Raw genomic sequence first — 14,338 nt, 5'->3', positions numbered from 1 at the left:
TGGTACACTTACTTGGCTTTACACGCCTCCAACATTTGTAATTCGACCATCTGAACTACTGAAAAGGAAAGCATCCAAAATTCTTCTCTCAGCGGTATTGCGCGGATAAGTCAGGGCTGGGAGAAAAGGTGTTTCGAGTTACATTTTTCAGATGCAAGATTTCCACTGCCATTTCAAAGGAGCTAGGCAGAGGAACGGGCAAGATAATAGACTCCAAACTGCAGAATGCTTTATGACACGCTTGTTGGAGCTCCACCTCTCCCAAAAGTCAGCCAAAATTAGTAGGGAAAAGGTATAAATAATAACTGGATGCCACGCATTTCAGAAAGTGAAGAAATTCAAGGCGCAACTAGACAAATTCACAAATTAAAGTCAATCTAGGGATACCAAATACAAGCATCCTAGCTCTGTCTGTGAAAGGCTGAGGATTCGCAGCGTGTTCCCTAGGAATTATCACCGCTTACCAGCCTTGTTCTAACGCTTTTCACCAAGCTTCTACCACTGGCCACTCTTCAAAAGATATTTACCTGAAGGGACATTTTGCCTGTTCCAGCACCATCACTGGAAAATTCTCTGTCACATTTTAAAAAAAGGTTCATTGAGGGATGTCTTGATAACGTCACCTTGGTTTAGTTCCTTTTTGCATCAGGAAATGCTTTCACCTTAATTGTAAGTGTAGAGCACGGTGAGGGAAGAAGGGGAGCTTGACTAGGACTCCTCACAGCAGATCCCCAATGAAACCAACTGCTCTATCTGGCCCCAAGCAGATTTTCATTAATTAACTTCATTGATTAATAACTGTAACTATATCTGAATGTAGATGTTTCCTTTCTTCTATATATTCTGACTGAAGTAGCACAAGCTTGAAAATTTCACAGCAATCTTTAATAAAGCACACAAAATGACTCCCAGTACTCACTTGGAAACTTCAGCTATTACTTCCTCCGCTCAGTTTCTTTATTGATGATGAGAGGCTGCTATGAACATTTCACAAACAGCACTTTCATAACCTCACCCTGTTCTCATTTTGAACACCGAGAAGTCATTCTGAAATTTCATAACAGCTTACAGACACCATGAAGCCTAAACTGCCAGCATTATCTCAGGTTAAATCAGAAAGACGAATTTGTATTAGACACTTGTACATTCACCCAAAAGCTCCAGGGAGAAAGAAAACCACTTCAGTAAAGTGCACTGGAAATGTCATTGCGGGCAAACTCATACTGGGTCATACCAGGTATCTGGATCTCTATTAACAGCTTAGTTTCCAGACCAGTAACTTCTGCAGTGACCGTAGCTTTTCAGATCTCAACATACCTTTCTCTGCTGAGGCTTTCCTAACTCAGCCTGGGACCGATCAAAGGTGTTATCCTTAAATTCAGGCTTCACGGTTCAAGACCTTGAGAGCAACAGGGAAATGGCAACTTATCTCCAGCCTTAGGAGCTAATTAGGGTGAACTGTTTTCAAGGGACAACACGTTGCATATCAAGGAGTGTAGCAGCAGGACAAGGGGTAATGGCTTTCAACTGAAAGAGGGTAGATTTATTAGATATTAAGAATAAATTCTTGACTCTGAGGGTGGTGAGGCACTGGCACAGGCTGCCCAGAGAAGCTGTGGGTGCCCCAACTCTGGAGGTGCTCAAGGCCAGGCTGGATGGGGCTTTGGGCAATTTGGGCTGGTGGGAGGTGTCCCTGCCCATGGCAGGGGGCTGGAACTGGATGGTCTTTAAGGTCCCTTCCAACCCCAACCATTCTGTGATTGTTCAGTTTATCACAGCTTTTTTTCAGAGGTTGGGCTGTCCGCAGAAATGACCGATTATACTCAAATTGCAGGGTCAGTGTTTAACATGAACAGCGCTCACGTAAAACCACACAGCTATAACTCAAGGCAGTTAAACCAGTCGGTGGTTTCAGCAGCAAAATGGCTTAGTGAGTCCCCGAGGCCCCATCCCCACCTGAGCGGGCACATTTTCCTCCTGTCTCACTCTTCGCCAGCCCCTCAGCTGCTTTATGAAGCCGTATCTTACTCTGCACTCTCACACCAACTCCTTAAGCTGTTTTTGCTGGCAAAGGCACCATCTCAAACCGCCCTCTCCAACAAAAACGTAAAACCTCCAAATTACCTTTGAATTGCACGGGACCCCAGCTGGAAATTAAATATTCAGAAAGATGCCTTTTCATCACGTCTTTCTCACCGTTCAGAACACAGGTCATTAATATTTACATACTTGGTACACTTTTTTTTTTTTTTTTTTTAAGTTGTCAACGTACATGAAGTTTAGAGAAATCCAGACCACACAATTCATCTGCAAAGAAACATTTTTTCAATTCCTTATGGTTAAAAATTTTCCAGCAGCTTATTTAATGGAGTCATCAGTGCACTGCTTTATTGTTTCTTCGCACTCCAGAGAGAGGAGCAGGATCCTTTCCCCCAGGGAACTCCCTTGCTCCTAGCCTAGTCAAAAGGCAAGGCTCAGCACATCTCCTCCAAAACCTTGGAGCAATTTGGGGATCTGCAGGTTAATGTTACATTTGAAGATGCCTGACACCAGCAGATTAAGGATTCAGTGCAGCAGCTAAAAGAAGTTCTTGATCTCCGTTGGTGGTACGATCAGTTTAAAAGGCGGGAATGTTAATCTTGCCCTATTTTTTTTTTTTTAAGCTATCAATAAGAATCAGCTTTATATTTCTTTAAAGTCTTTCTCAAATGCAAGTTGAAAGGCTGGCTTTCCTTTTCTTTTTCTATTTTTTTTTTTTAAAGCATTGAAACTATTGGTGTTAGCACAGACCAGCTACCTACTCATACTGTGCTGCCACAAACAACTGGACAACCTAACAGTAGCAGTTTAATTCATTATTGACCAAGTCCTACATTTGGGTAGGCTGTTTTTTCCCCTTTCCCAATCAATCACCTAAAGCATAAACAAAACTAGTCTGAGGTGCTCAGTTTCCATTCAACTATAAACTGGTTTTCAGCCGTGATTTATACACACGGCTACTTTTATGCTTTGTTTACAGAAATTCTTTTTATCTGCCACGCCGGCTCACTCGGTAAGACACCATTAGCAGTAATGGCACATATTTCACACAGAAGCCATTACCTTTAGCCTAAGATGTTGTTAAAGTTCAGAAGCCATTAATAAAACGTGGTGATTTCTTCTGTGGCTAATGGCAGACCACATAAGTAGTGGTACTTAACAGATGGGTGTGAGCAGCTCTGCTGGCCAGGCTTACCACGAAGCTGCTGCTGTTCCACGCATGCCTGGCAAAAGCAGGACTCGGTGCACGATGCCGTACTCTGAATTGCTACTTACAAAAAACAGTCATGACCAGCTTGCTGTCTAGACCAGTGGGCAGATCACAGCCTGCAGAAACCAGCGCCGAGTGATGGTTGGGCACGTGCGAGACTCTTTCACGCGAGCACCTCGCTGCTTTGGAAGTGGAGAACACCATCACTATCTGCGGCAGATGCCTGCTTCAGCAGCTAAATTCCCTCAGCGCTACAAGTAGCTCACGTGTGGCTCTTGTTATTGGGGGGAAGCTTTCATTTAGAAGGTCAAAGCAGTCAGAAGGGATACTCTGAGACACAACCAGCAGAAACAATGGCTGATCGGCTCCACTGTTCCCCACGGGGTTTTTTGGGTTAGAGCAGCGTCTTACCCATTTTGCCAGCTCTTAGCTCCTTAAGCAGCCTGAAGCAATGGCTCCAGCTCTTTTGACAGTCTTTTCAGCGTTTTGTTCGGGGACCTCTTTGGGCTTTCCCATCTCCCCCTTCCTCTTTTCCCCTCTTTCTTCATCTCCTCCTCCTCTCTCTCTTTTCCTTTCTTTCGCGGCCGTTGCATGAAAACCAAGGGTCTCATTATGCAGCCGCCACCAAGTGACTCCTATTGAAGTCCACAGGAACCGCTCTTACGCTGCAGCCTGTAACAAGGCCCCAAGTATTTACAGTGCTGAAAGCCTTTGTGCTCTACACCCTAAGTGGATGAAGGCAAGCTATGCAGGGGGCTCATTCAAAATTAATACTACATCAGGAAGTGGATGAGGGAAAGGGAAGGCACTTAATAATTGATCCACAGTTTGTTTGCCGTGAATTCTGAAATGTCTTTATGCACATGTTTGTTTTGGTTTGCCTCTTTGTGTGTGTGTGTGTTTTTTTTTTTCCCTCCAAGCTAGAGGAGTTTTTAAACTAGAAGAAAGTCCCATTAACAAAACAGAGGGAAATAATGCGAGAGAGCTCCCTAAGCAGCACTGTGAGACCAGGAACCGCAGAAAAATAGCTACCCAGAAGGCAACACGGAGACGGAATAGAGAACAAGACAGGTTTTACTCAGAATATGACTACCTCATGACTTCTAGAAGATATTCCCCAAGTTAAATACCCCTTGCTTTACGAACGTGAGCTGCTCTTTCTGTAAAAAGCGACGGGTTTCTCCTCTCCACCATTTACACAGACATCCAAGCCCACCCTTCCAGCTTATAAACACCTTCAAACTCCTGAAACCTCAAGTCTCAGCTTACTTGCAGAAAAAAATTGACACCACAGCTGCACCAAAATTGCTCTGCCCTGCTCAATAAACGTAGTCTGCAGCAATATTAAGGACGGGGTACGTTGCCAGATTGGTACACGGCAGCCTTTAGTAATAAATGAAAATCTGACCCTCATACACCAAGAAGATCTAAATACGTATTATTAAACACTACTCACTGAAGCTGACAGGTCTCTATAGATATCAAAAAGCCACACCAACTCTCAAAATACTTTAAAAAATAACAAAAAAGCTCTGGTGCTGTTTGTTACTTCTCCTTGCCCCTTTCCTGTGCATTACTGGCTGGACCAAGTGGCAGAGCCTGCAAGTTGTGCCCGTACAAAGGCCTCTCAGAGCGGTGCAGTGACCGTGCAGGGGCTGCTGTGGGCTAACAGAGCCCAGAACCCGGCAGGGCTTTCAGATCCAGAAGGGAGTAAGAACAGACACAGGCAGGTAGCCAGCCACAAAAAGGGCTACCTTGGGGAAGGCAACAGAGAGAACAGCCTCTGACGGCAAGGTGGAGGAGAGCAGAAGCTGAAAGGAGGGCAAAAATAGCAAAGATCAGGTATTCAGAAGAGGCTTAGTGATTTATACGGGCATTAATCAGCTGCTATCAATAAGCAAACTGCAAGTGGTGGCAGAGTTGAGTATATCATCACTGTCATTTACCAGGCATGACGTTTAAAATACCTAGGAAATACTGGATGGTAAGTCTACTGGAAACCCCACCTACCCACAAAGATCTGGGACAGGGAAAGTCAGAGGCAAAAGCTACAGTGGCTACAGCGAACTACATAAAAATGTAACTGTTTATGTCCTGAAGTCAAACACACTAGTTACTAGCGTAGAAAAAAAAAACTGCATCACCTATACCAGCAGTTAGATGGGTTTCCAGACCCTCCAAGTCCTGCCTTCAGGCACACAGGTCAATAAACTTCTGCTTGCAAGCCAAGATTTCCCCTACCTTTTTTTTCCTCCCTATATATAGATATATAAACAGTGTTATTCTCCCTCTCCATTTATATAAAGTATGTGTGCATATGTATATATCCACCCTGCTACCTGCTCACTACATGGAGATGCGTTTCCTACCACCAAATGCTTACTGACCTTCGTTTGCAATGAAGCCATCTAAAAGGACCCTTGGAAATGGATCATCATGATTAACACTCCCCGCTCTTCGGAGAGCAGATCATTTGCCACCCCGTCCAGGAGCCCACTCCAGTGAAGTGCCTTGTTACAGAGCGGCATGGCGTTTGGAATAATGTTTATGGGAAGGGAAAGAAACCAGAGAAGTCTATGACGGAGCTGTGAGCTTAAACTGCAGTTCAGATTAAGTTCACATCACAACAAACTTGGTAGATCCTCGCTGCCTCTTTCTTTATCCAACATCAACAAGCAATTAGGAGAAAAGAGTTAACAACAATAAATCTTAGTGGTAGAGAAGCTCGAGGCGTGCTGGACAAGCACCCCAGGCATTGCGTATGCCTGAATAACAGTTGTCACTGGACTGAGCTAATTATTAACACAGCATCATGCCCAATGCCTCTGTGCATTCCAGTCCAAAACCACTTAACTTAGAGCTGAGGCAGGCCCCGCGTGCACAATCACTTTAAATTGATCTGTACAGGCGAAGGAGGAGATGAGATCCTCCCATACCTCATTCTTGCAGCCAAACAGCCAGCCAGCAGGAGCTGACCCAGGTGAGAGAAGCTCTCAGTCGTGCCCCAGCTCTCACTCCAGCAGAAGGATTTTTAAGGCAGGACACCAAAACCAGTCAGGAGGCTGGATCTCAATTTATTAATTGTAATTATACTTATTTTATATACACACACAGGGAAAACGGAACCCTTCTGGTTTTATATCTCAGTGACAAAATAAATAAAATCCCAAAGCCCTGTTCTGTGCACCCTCCGAGAGGAAAATCTGCTCCCTGTGTGTGTGTACACAGCGCAGAGGTGCCTGACAGGGAGAACCTGTGCTGCTGGCTCAGAGGGAACAGCAGGGAGCGGGTGGGCCTGCCGGGAGACACCCCACGGGGTGCTGCTGCACCTCTGCTCGGGGCACCAGGGCTCGCCCGAGCCCCTGCCCTGCTGGCACTGACAGAGAGAGCCCTGCTGGAAAATGCTGTTCCGCATCAGGGAAGATCTGCGCCCAAATCGAAGTAAATTAAAGCTGGACTCCCATCAGGAGCGAGCCACGGGAATGCTAGAAGAGCCCTGCGGGATGAATTCGTACAAGCACCCTTGTGGTATCACACTCGTTGCGGTGCAAACTACCGGGCCTGTCATGGTGTACGTACAGGTTTTAACTCCTTAAGACTGTAGTCACCAAAACAAGTATGGGATCGAGTGCGCCCTCAGCAAGTTTGCAGGTGGCCCCAAGCTGAGTGGGGCAGTCGATACAGCAGGAAGGGATGGCATCCAGAGGGGCCTGGGCAAGGTTGAGAAGTGGGCCCACGTGAACCTAGAGAGGCTCAACAAAGCGCTGCAACTGAAAAAAAAGATGCTGTGATCCTCTCATTTTTGTCCAGTTTTGCTGTTGAGAAAGCTAGACGGCAACGGGAACAGAATAGGTATACAAAGTGTTTTCATAATATCTATTTGCCTTGTTGCAAAGAAAAAGAATAAAAGTCCTCCATCACCACACATCAGGAACTTGGCTTGAAATGATTTTCAATATTATTTGATGTAATGGAGCCTTCACTGGGAGCAGAGGGATTTTCAAGGCTGGGAAGAGGCATATTGATTTTTCCCAGTTCTGTGGGAAATTGACAGTTCATTCATAAGATCCTCTGTGTGTGCCGAAATGCTTATTCTAAATGCTGTCCAGAGGAAAGCGACTGGGAAGTTGAAACATCAGCTGAAGGTGGAGATGGATGTGTATGAAGATAAATACTGCTACTGCCATTTGCCTCATTTGTTTTACACAGCTAACGGAGCGGGATCGGGATGTTTTTAGCATCTCCACAAGCCGGGCCATCTGGAGGTTATATGAGATCACACTGAGTCAGAGTTTGGTAACAAATCAAGCACCCTCGCCTGCAGACCCCAATGTGTCAGTGACATTTTTAAATGCAAGCAGAAAGGGGAGGGTGGAACTGCTGTACATCTCTGTGTGCCTTACCCAGGGCACACAGCCCACGGGGACATCCACCCAAACCGACCCTTCTACCTGTACAAAGTCCTGCTGAAATCAGTGGAAATCAACATCCGCAACGAGCCAAGAGAGAGGATATTTTTTTGGCACGAGCAGCAGCAGAATCACAAGAAATGGGATGTTTTCCAAACTCACACAACAGCACAATGGAAAAGAAATAAATTAGGTTTCAAGCCAGTGAAGAACAACCTATGTTTTCCTGAATCTTGTGCTGTAAAGCTGGACTTGCACACAATTCAGTACACTGGTTAAAAAAAATAAAAACACAACCTTTTGGGGCTTAATTCCTTTTCTGTATTGCAACAATATTTTCTAAGTTTTAATTGGGGAAAAAAGGCAGGAAAATGGTGCGAGACTCCAAAGTCACATGAAAGGCTGGCTAATCAAAAAGCCACGTATTTAGAAGAGTTAAAGCAAACTCCCTTTACTGGCCGCCCTGTCGACAGGCTACTAGCCATGCATTCGAGAAACACGCTGCATATTTTGGGCAAAGCAAAGTACGAAAGCTGACTCTGTCCTGTAGCATCGTAGTTCAAGACTGGAAGTCGCCACCTGGCAGAATTAGGTCACGAGATTTCTTTGGGACAAAAATATTTCCTCACCTCCCCTCTTCGCTGAAAGCACCACGTAATACTGTAAATGCTCACAGCAAATCTTCACAGGTTCCTGCCCTTGGTTAATGGAGTATGAACTGCTGAGGAACCCGTACCAAGCACGTAACGACACAACAGATTCTTGCTCCAAATTTATAAGCTGCAACGGCCTTAGTGTCAAAAGCATTTTATAATTATTTATCTGCAAAAAAGTCCATTTGTAGCAAGGGGGCTTGAGAGAAAGTACCCTGAAAGTGCTGTTTCACTAACTGTAACCTCAAGTTTCTAATCCCCCCACTAATCACTGTTTCATCTTCCAGAGTTTAACGGATAAATAAAATAAAGTTTGAGGAAAAGTACTTTGGGATTACTGTAATCTATGGAACCAGGTCCGAGAGCGTTTAAGAAAAGGATTATGTACTTTGAAACTCCTCTCCACTGGAGAGGACAGGAATAAAAATGTCAGACACTTCTCTTCTGCTTCCCGCGTAGAAAAAAAAAATCCATTTGAAAATTACCCCTACGTCTATTGCACTACCTGATGTGTTATTTTGTTTATTTATTTTGTCTATTTTTCCAAAAACACGTTCTCCTTTTTGGGAGGGGGACACAAAACCCATTTTCTTCCACAGCATAGCTGGTACTTGCTTTTCCCTGTGTGCCTTTGCATGATATGGAGTAGCAGAGTATGCACTTACTTATGATAAATATACTAGTAAGAGTCTACCACAAAAAGGCCATCTGATTGAATTGAGGTAGCATATTTACTTTCCAATTCAGTCTTAATGGAACATGGATCTACTGCCTTTAGAAGGAAAACACTATCATCATGCAACGCAAAGACCTGAGCAGGACCAATGACACCAGCTATTTGTATACACAAATATTGATGAGCTCCTTCACTCGCTGCCCATACGCAGGATGCTGTTCACATGCATCAGCTTTCCTCTGATTGGGACACTGAAGATTCAAAATGTATTCTTGATGCTCTGAGACAGCTGTGCTACCAGGTGAAGCTTACTGGGATGTGCTGATCAAGGTGGGAAACTGGCAAATACATTTACTAAATTCATCTTTTTAGTGCAAGTATGTCAGCTGCACTCGATGGTTCCAATAAGGTGAATTTGAAAGTTCATTGAAATCAAAGACTAGAAGTTGACCACAAGATCAAACGCTGCAGAATGCATTTGAAGATTGCTTGGAACAAGTCTTGCACGGATTTTTTTTTTTTAACCAAGGGGGCAAGGGAAAGTTACAAAACCAAAACTTCCTTAATGGACATCTGAAAACCAGCAAGCATGAGAAAATGATCTTCTGTCCCTTCGAAAATGAACTATCAGCATTGTACAGAATTTAATAAACAGTCTATTTGTTGTCCCTCAAAGGTCAGTGTCCTTCTCCAACACTTCTCACATAACCTTATTCCATTTCCTTTTTGCTGTCTCCTTGTAATTCAGAAGACTATTTAGACTCCCATATGGATACCATCAAAACCAGCAGATGCCAAGCAACTTAAAGCACAAATTATGACTCGTAATATGCTGGTGCATCATAATCACAGCATATCTCATGACTTAGAGTGAATCATCAGATAAAGCATAGGTTGCTGTCTGAGGTGTCAGTGCTTTCTGTATATCCTTCCTATTAGGCTAGGGCCAGTGGACCCCAGTTGACATTGAGATTCCATGTTGAAAACTACATACATTTATTTTTTTTTTTTTTTTTAATCAAGCACAGTAAAACACAGATAGGAATTTAAAATACTTCTCAGAACTAGAAATCAGCTTAGAAGTGCCTTGCAGAAGCAGAAGGGTAAGAAGGGGAAACGGTCGCTGCCTTTCAGGAGGCAAGGTGACCTACTTTCGCTTTTTGCATGATACCTTTGACATCGTTCTACATGGATGCCTAAATAGGGAGCGGGGAGGGGAGCTGGTATTGTTTGCTTGCTTGCTTTGACCACATAAAACTGTTTTCTGTTACCTAGAGATGTTCAGAATAGACTACGGTTCACCTAGACAAAGACATAAAGGCTCACAGAAAAGCACCGACTGTTCCACCAGCCTGGAAAGGCAGCGAACGTCATGTGGTGCTTTCATGCAGGCATTATGCTGGTCAAGGTAAGGCGCAGGCACGTGCCCTAAAGAACAACCAAAGGAGAAAGACATCTAAGCAGCAAGAAGGGAAGCACAACGTTGAATTCTGACTTTCCATTTAGACATCTTTGTGCCTATTTGGTCTCAGTTCCTAAATACGACTTTGGCAAGCGCCAAGCGGGCACTTCCACGAGAGCACTGCGATCTCAAAGTTCTCCAAACAAGCACTTTCTGCCTATTTACCAACATCAATGCTGGATATCAAAGAAGGAATTAAGCCTACGAGTATACCTAGAATATTAATTATGCATAAACTCCGAGGATAGCGTCCTCTTCTGAAACGCAGAGAGGAGAACACGCTGCCTGGGGTGGGGCAAGACTAAGAGCTTATCTCCTTACGAGCATCATGTCACCCTCAGCCACAACTAAAGATACAGAGTGTGACTTCCCAAACTCATTAATCTAACAATTCAGCGGTGGTTTTTTAAGCAAAGGAACAACAGACTAGCACAACACCAAAAAAAATGAGAAAAAGACCCGATAATTTATTTTGCCTATATTTGACAGCATATAAAGCCTCCAACATTTTTTTTTGTAATATCTCCAGTTTAAGTAGCGTGTACAATCACTCCCCACATAATTTCAGCAGATCTATAAAATTCCTCTATTCAAGGCACTGACAATTTTCTTGTCAAAACCATTAGTCTTTCAACTCGCTTGTCTTTATTTTTAGTCCATTGTTTTATGATGCACAATAGAGGGTATTTTCCATTTGTTTACATTAAAAATTTAAAGGTTGTGTTAAAACCAGCATTTAAGAAAGCTTGAGAAGTTTTAACAAAGGTGTTCTACGTATCTAAACGCCTGAAAGATCCCCGGAGGGTGTAACGGGCATGTCACGACGACCTCTTTATCATTTCAATCTATTTATAATGACTACATTAGCGGCTATTTTTGATTATCGCTGTCTGTGAACAGCTAACCAGGCCTCCAATTTTCGTTTACAGATTTTCTGGCCCGGCTTCGTGGGAGAATATCGAGCACTTTGCTATTAATTCAGTAAAAACTTTAAACCTGCAGGCAAGGGCGACAGGCTGAGGTCTTTGGATTACCGCTGTGGCAGCACGAAGCCACGCAGCCCAGCGAGACCTCCTTTAACCCATTCCCTCACACAAGATGAAGGCTTGCCACCACGCAGAAGCTACATCCACAAAGTGCCACTTCCACCATCCGCACGTCAGCCTTCAGAGAATAAGTGGAACAAAATTAAAGGGTAGGGAGCTTCTTATGGGCTGACAGCGCCTGAAGGAGCAAGATAACAACGCGTTTATGTGCATTTTCCCTCCGTTAGTCCACGGACGTGCCACACCAGCGTTCCTCACACGGCTCTGCTCCCTGCTGTAAAACATCTGTGTTCACAGCAGTGTGCGCCCATGGGAATCAAAACAGAAAAAACAGACGAGCAAAAGAGACCCATGACAAACTGAACCGCTAAAACTTGATCAAATAATAAAAGCAGCTACTGTAGGGTCAGAATAGTGCTTTGGAAGGAGTCGTCACCGCAGGCTTATTTCTTAGGCCAAGTGCACTTTGACATACAGGCACGCAACCCCAGTCAATTTCACTCTACCAATGTACTTCTCGGTTAAGGAAAGGCATTTCACTGTAAAAGCATGATTAATATCAAAAGTCCCGTTCTTCCAAAACATCCTCCCCAGGCGCCTTTACTTTCCAGGAACACAGACAAAACGTTAGCTACAAGCACTTCTTCGCCGAGCGCCTTCCTCTGTTCTCACCACAGTGGCGACCACAAGCTTAGCATTAGCAAGGAGGCTTCTCTCCTCCATTACTCCTCACCTTCATCTTTAAGAAGGTGGTGGTAGGGGGTGAGCCAAGACACCTTTATGGTCCAAAAAAGACAACGTATGAAGTAGGTGCCCATCTCACTTTCAGAGTTCCTTAGGAACATATTTACCCTACTCGGGTTTGTGCACGTTTGCCATCGCTAAATGGAGCATCTCATGAGAAGAGGTGCGTCTACAAGGCTTCACCCAACTTTGCTACTCCACGCAGCGCTCCTGTGCAAACACTTCACCCCTCAGCACAAAATTCGGAACAACACACCTCCAAACCCGACTGCTTGCACATCCAGACCCAGCTGCTCCTCTTTCAAGCCCGTCACACCGAGAAGATGCTAGAAATACCACCGTACCCCCGTGACGCTTCACCACACGGCTCGGTGCCCTCTCCTTGGCAGAGGACCGAGCACCGTGGCCAGGAGCCCCGCTGACACCCCAACCGTGGCCACAGAGCGATCGGATCCGTGCACAGCCCCGGCGTTGTGTAACCCTTCCCCTGTTTGTTGGGAGAACTTGAGCCACGATTTATTTTTCCCCACTAACACATCACCATGCAGACAACACAGCTCGATCCCCGCTCCAGGCCCATGCGTTTGGCTGAGCCCTCCCCCACCACAAACCGGTCTAAATGGGGATGGGGGGATGAAAAATCAAATTATTATTGTTTTAAGGATGAAAAGCTCTTGGCACCCACAACAAAAGCAATTAGGAGGGTCGGCGGGGCAGGGGAGCAAGCAGCCCCGGCAGGCGCAGGAATGCAGCGTCTGCACTTGGCAGGGAAAGGGAAGGGAAAAGAGGAGGGAAAAGGGAAAAAAAGGGGGAAAAAAGGGGAAAAGGAGGGGGACACCCCATCCCCAGCCCCGTCCTCGAGGCCAAATGTCACGATGTGTCAGGACACGTCCCCCCGGGAGGAGGAGGAGGAGGAGGAGGGAGAGGAGCCCGGCCGCTTACCCAGAAAATGACATTGAAGCCGAAGATGAAATATTTGATGCAACAACTGACTTCAGGCCCCTTGTAGTGCTTCCCGGACATCCTCTGGGCTCATGAAGACACTTTGCTGGCGGCCAGGGAGGGGGAGAGAACCAGAAGAAGGGGAGGGTGCGGAAAAATTAGAATGAAAAATTTAAAAAAATGATGATAAAAAATAAAAAATAAAAATTAAAAAATAAAAATTAAAAAACAATAAAATTTACAAAAAAAAAAAATAGAGAGATAAGGGAAAGGAGAGAGGGCTCAGCGCCGGCTGCGCGCCGCGGGGAGATGCGGCAGGAGCAGCGCGGCGGCTCGGCTCCGACTCGCCGGGCGCCGGGGATGGCCGGCGAGCAGCTCCCTCCTCCTCCCTCTCCTTCTCCTCCTCCTCCTCCTCCTCCTCTCCCGCATGGAGGAGGAGGCCCCGGCGGGGAGCAGGGGGGAAGCCGCCGGGAGGCGCCCGGGCAGAGGCGCGGGGGGCTCGGCGCTGCCCTCCCGCAGCCGCCGCCCGCCGCCCTCCCGTTCGCCGCCCCCGCAGCGCCAACGGCCGCCGCGCCGGCCCCGCCCCGCGCCATTTTGAGGGGGCTGGAGAACGGAGCTGGGGGGGGGGGGGGGAAAGCGAGGGGGCGGGCTCCCGGGGGTGATTGACAGCGCGCGCCGCCAATCAGGCCTCGCGGCGGCCCCGCCGGCTGCCCCGGGGTGCGCGGCCCCGAGGGGGCTGCGAGGCGTGGGGGGGGCGGCTCTGAAATGGCGGCAGGGGTTTGGGGGGGGAGCTGAGGGGTTTTGTCAAAAGTGCGGGTTTATTCCGCTTCATACAGCCCCCATACGCATCCCCCGGCAAAATGGGCACTGAATTCATGTTTAACATATTTATATTTAACACATTCCTACTTAACATACTTAATGTATTTACGTTTAACACGTTTACATTTAACACGTTTATATTTGACATAACCACCGCAGCGTTGTGTCGCTTAGATGCGTTCATGCGCTTCGTGGCATTCAGAGCCCACCCAGTCCGGTGTTAGCCATGTAACATTAGCCACTGAACATCGCTTTATTTTTTTGGCTGAAGGATATCCTCGCTTCAGCACTGCCAGCCTTCAGCTTCCTGGCCCTGCGATAAATGCGATGCTTT

The 14,338-nt window shown here is 46.0% G+C and overlaps 1 protein-coding gene across 1 annotated transcript in view; it reads right to left on the bottom strand.

The window, feature by feature from the left end:
• Nucleotides 1-13,636, bottom strand: part of TSPAN5 (tetraspanin 5) — a 69,905-nt gene extending 56,269 nt beyond the window's left edge. The window contains exon 1 of the mRNA XM_084285631.1: nt 13,183-13,636. Within this exon, the coding sequence (XP_084141757.1) occupies nt 13,183-13,263 (81 nt within the window). The 5' untranslated portion in view covers nt 13,264-13,636. The remainder of the gene's footprint in view (nt 1-13,182) is intronic.
• Between the last annotated feature and the right edge of the window lie 702 nt (nt 13,637-14,338).

This window comes from Netta rufina (genome assembly GCF_964035555.1).
Source record: "Netta rufina genome assembly, chromosome: 4".
Lineage (NCBI taxonomy): Eukaryota > Metazoa > Chordata > Aves > Anseriformes > Anatidae > Netta > Netta rufina.
This window is presented reverse-complemented; position numbering and strand designations above follow the sequence as displayed.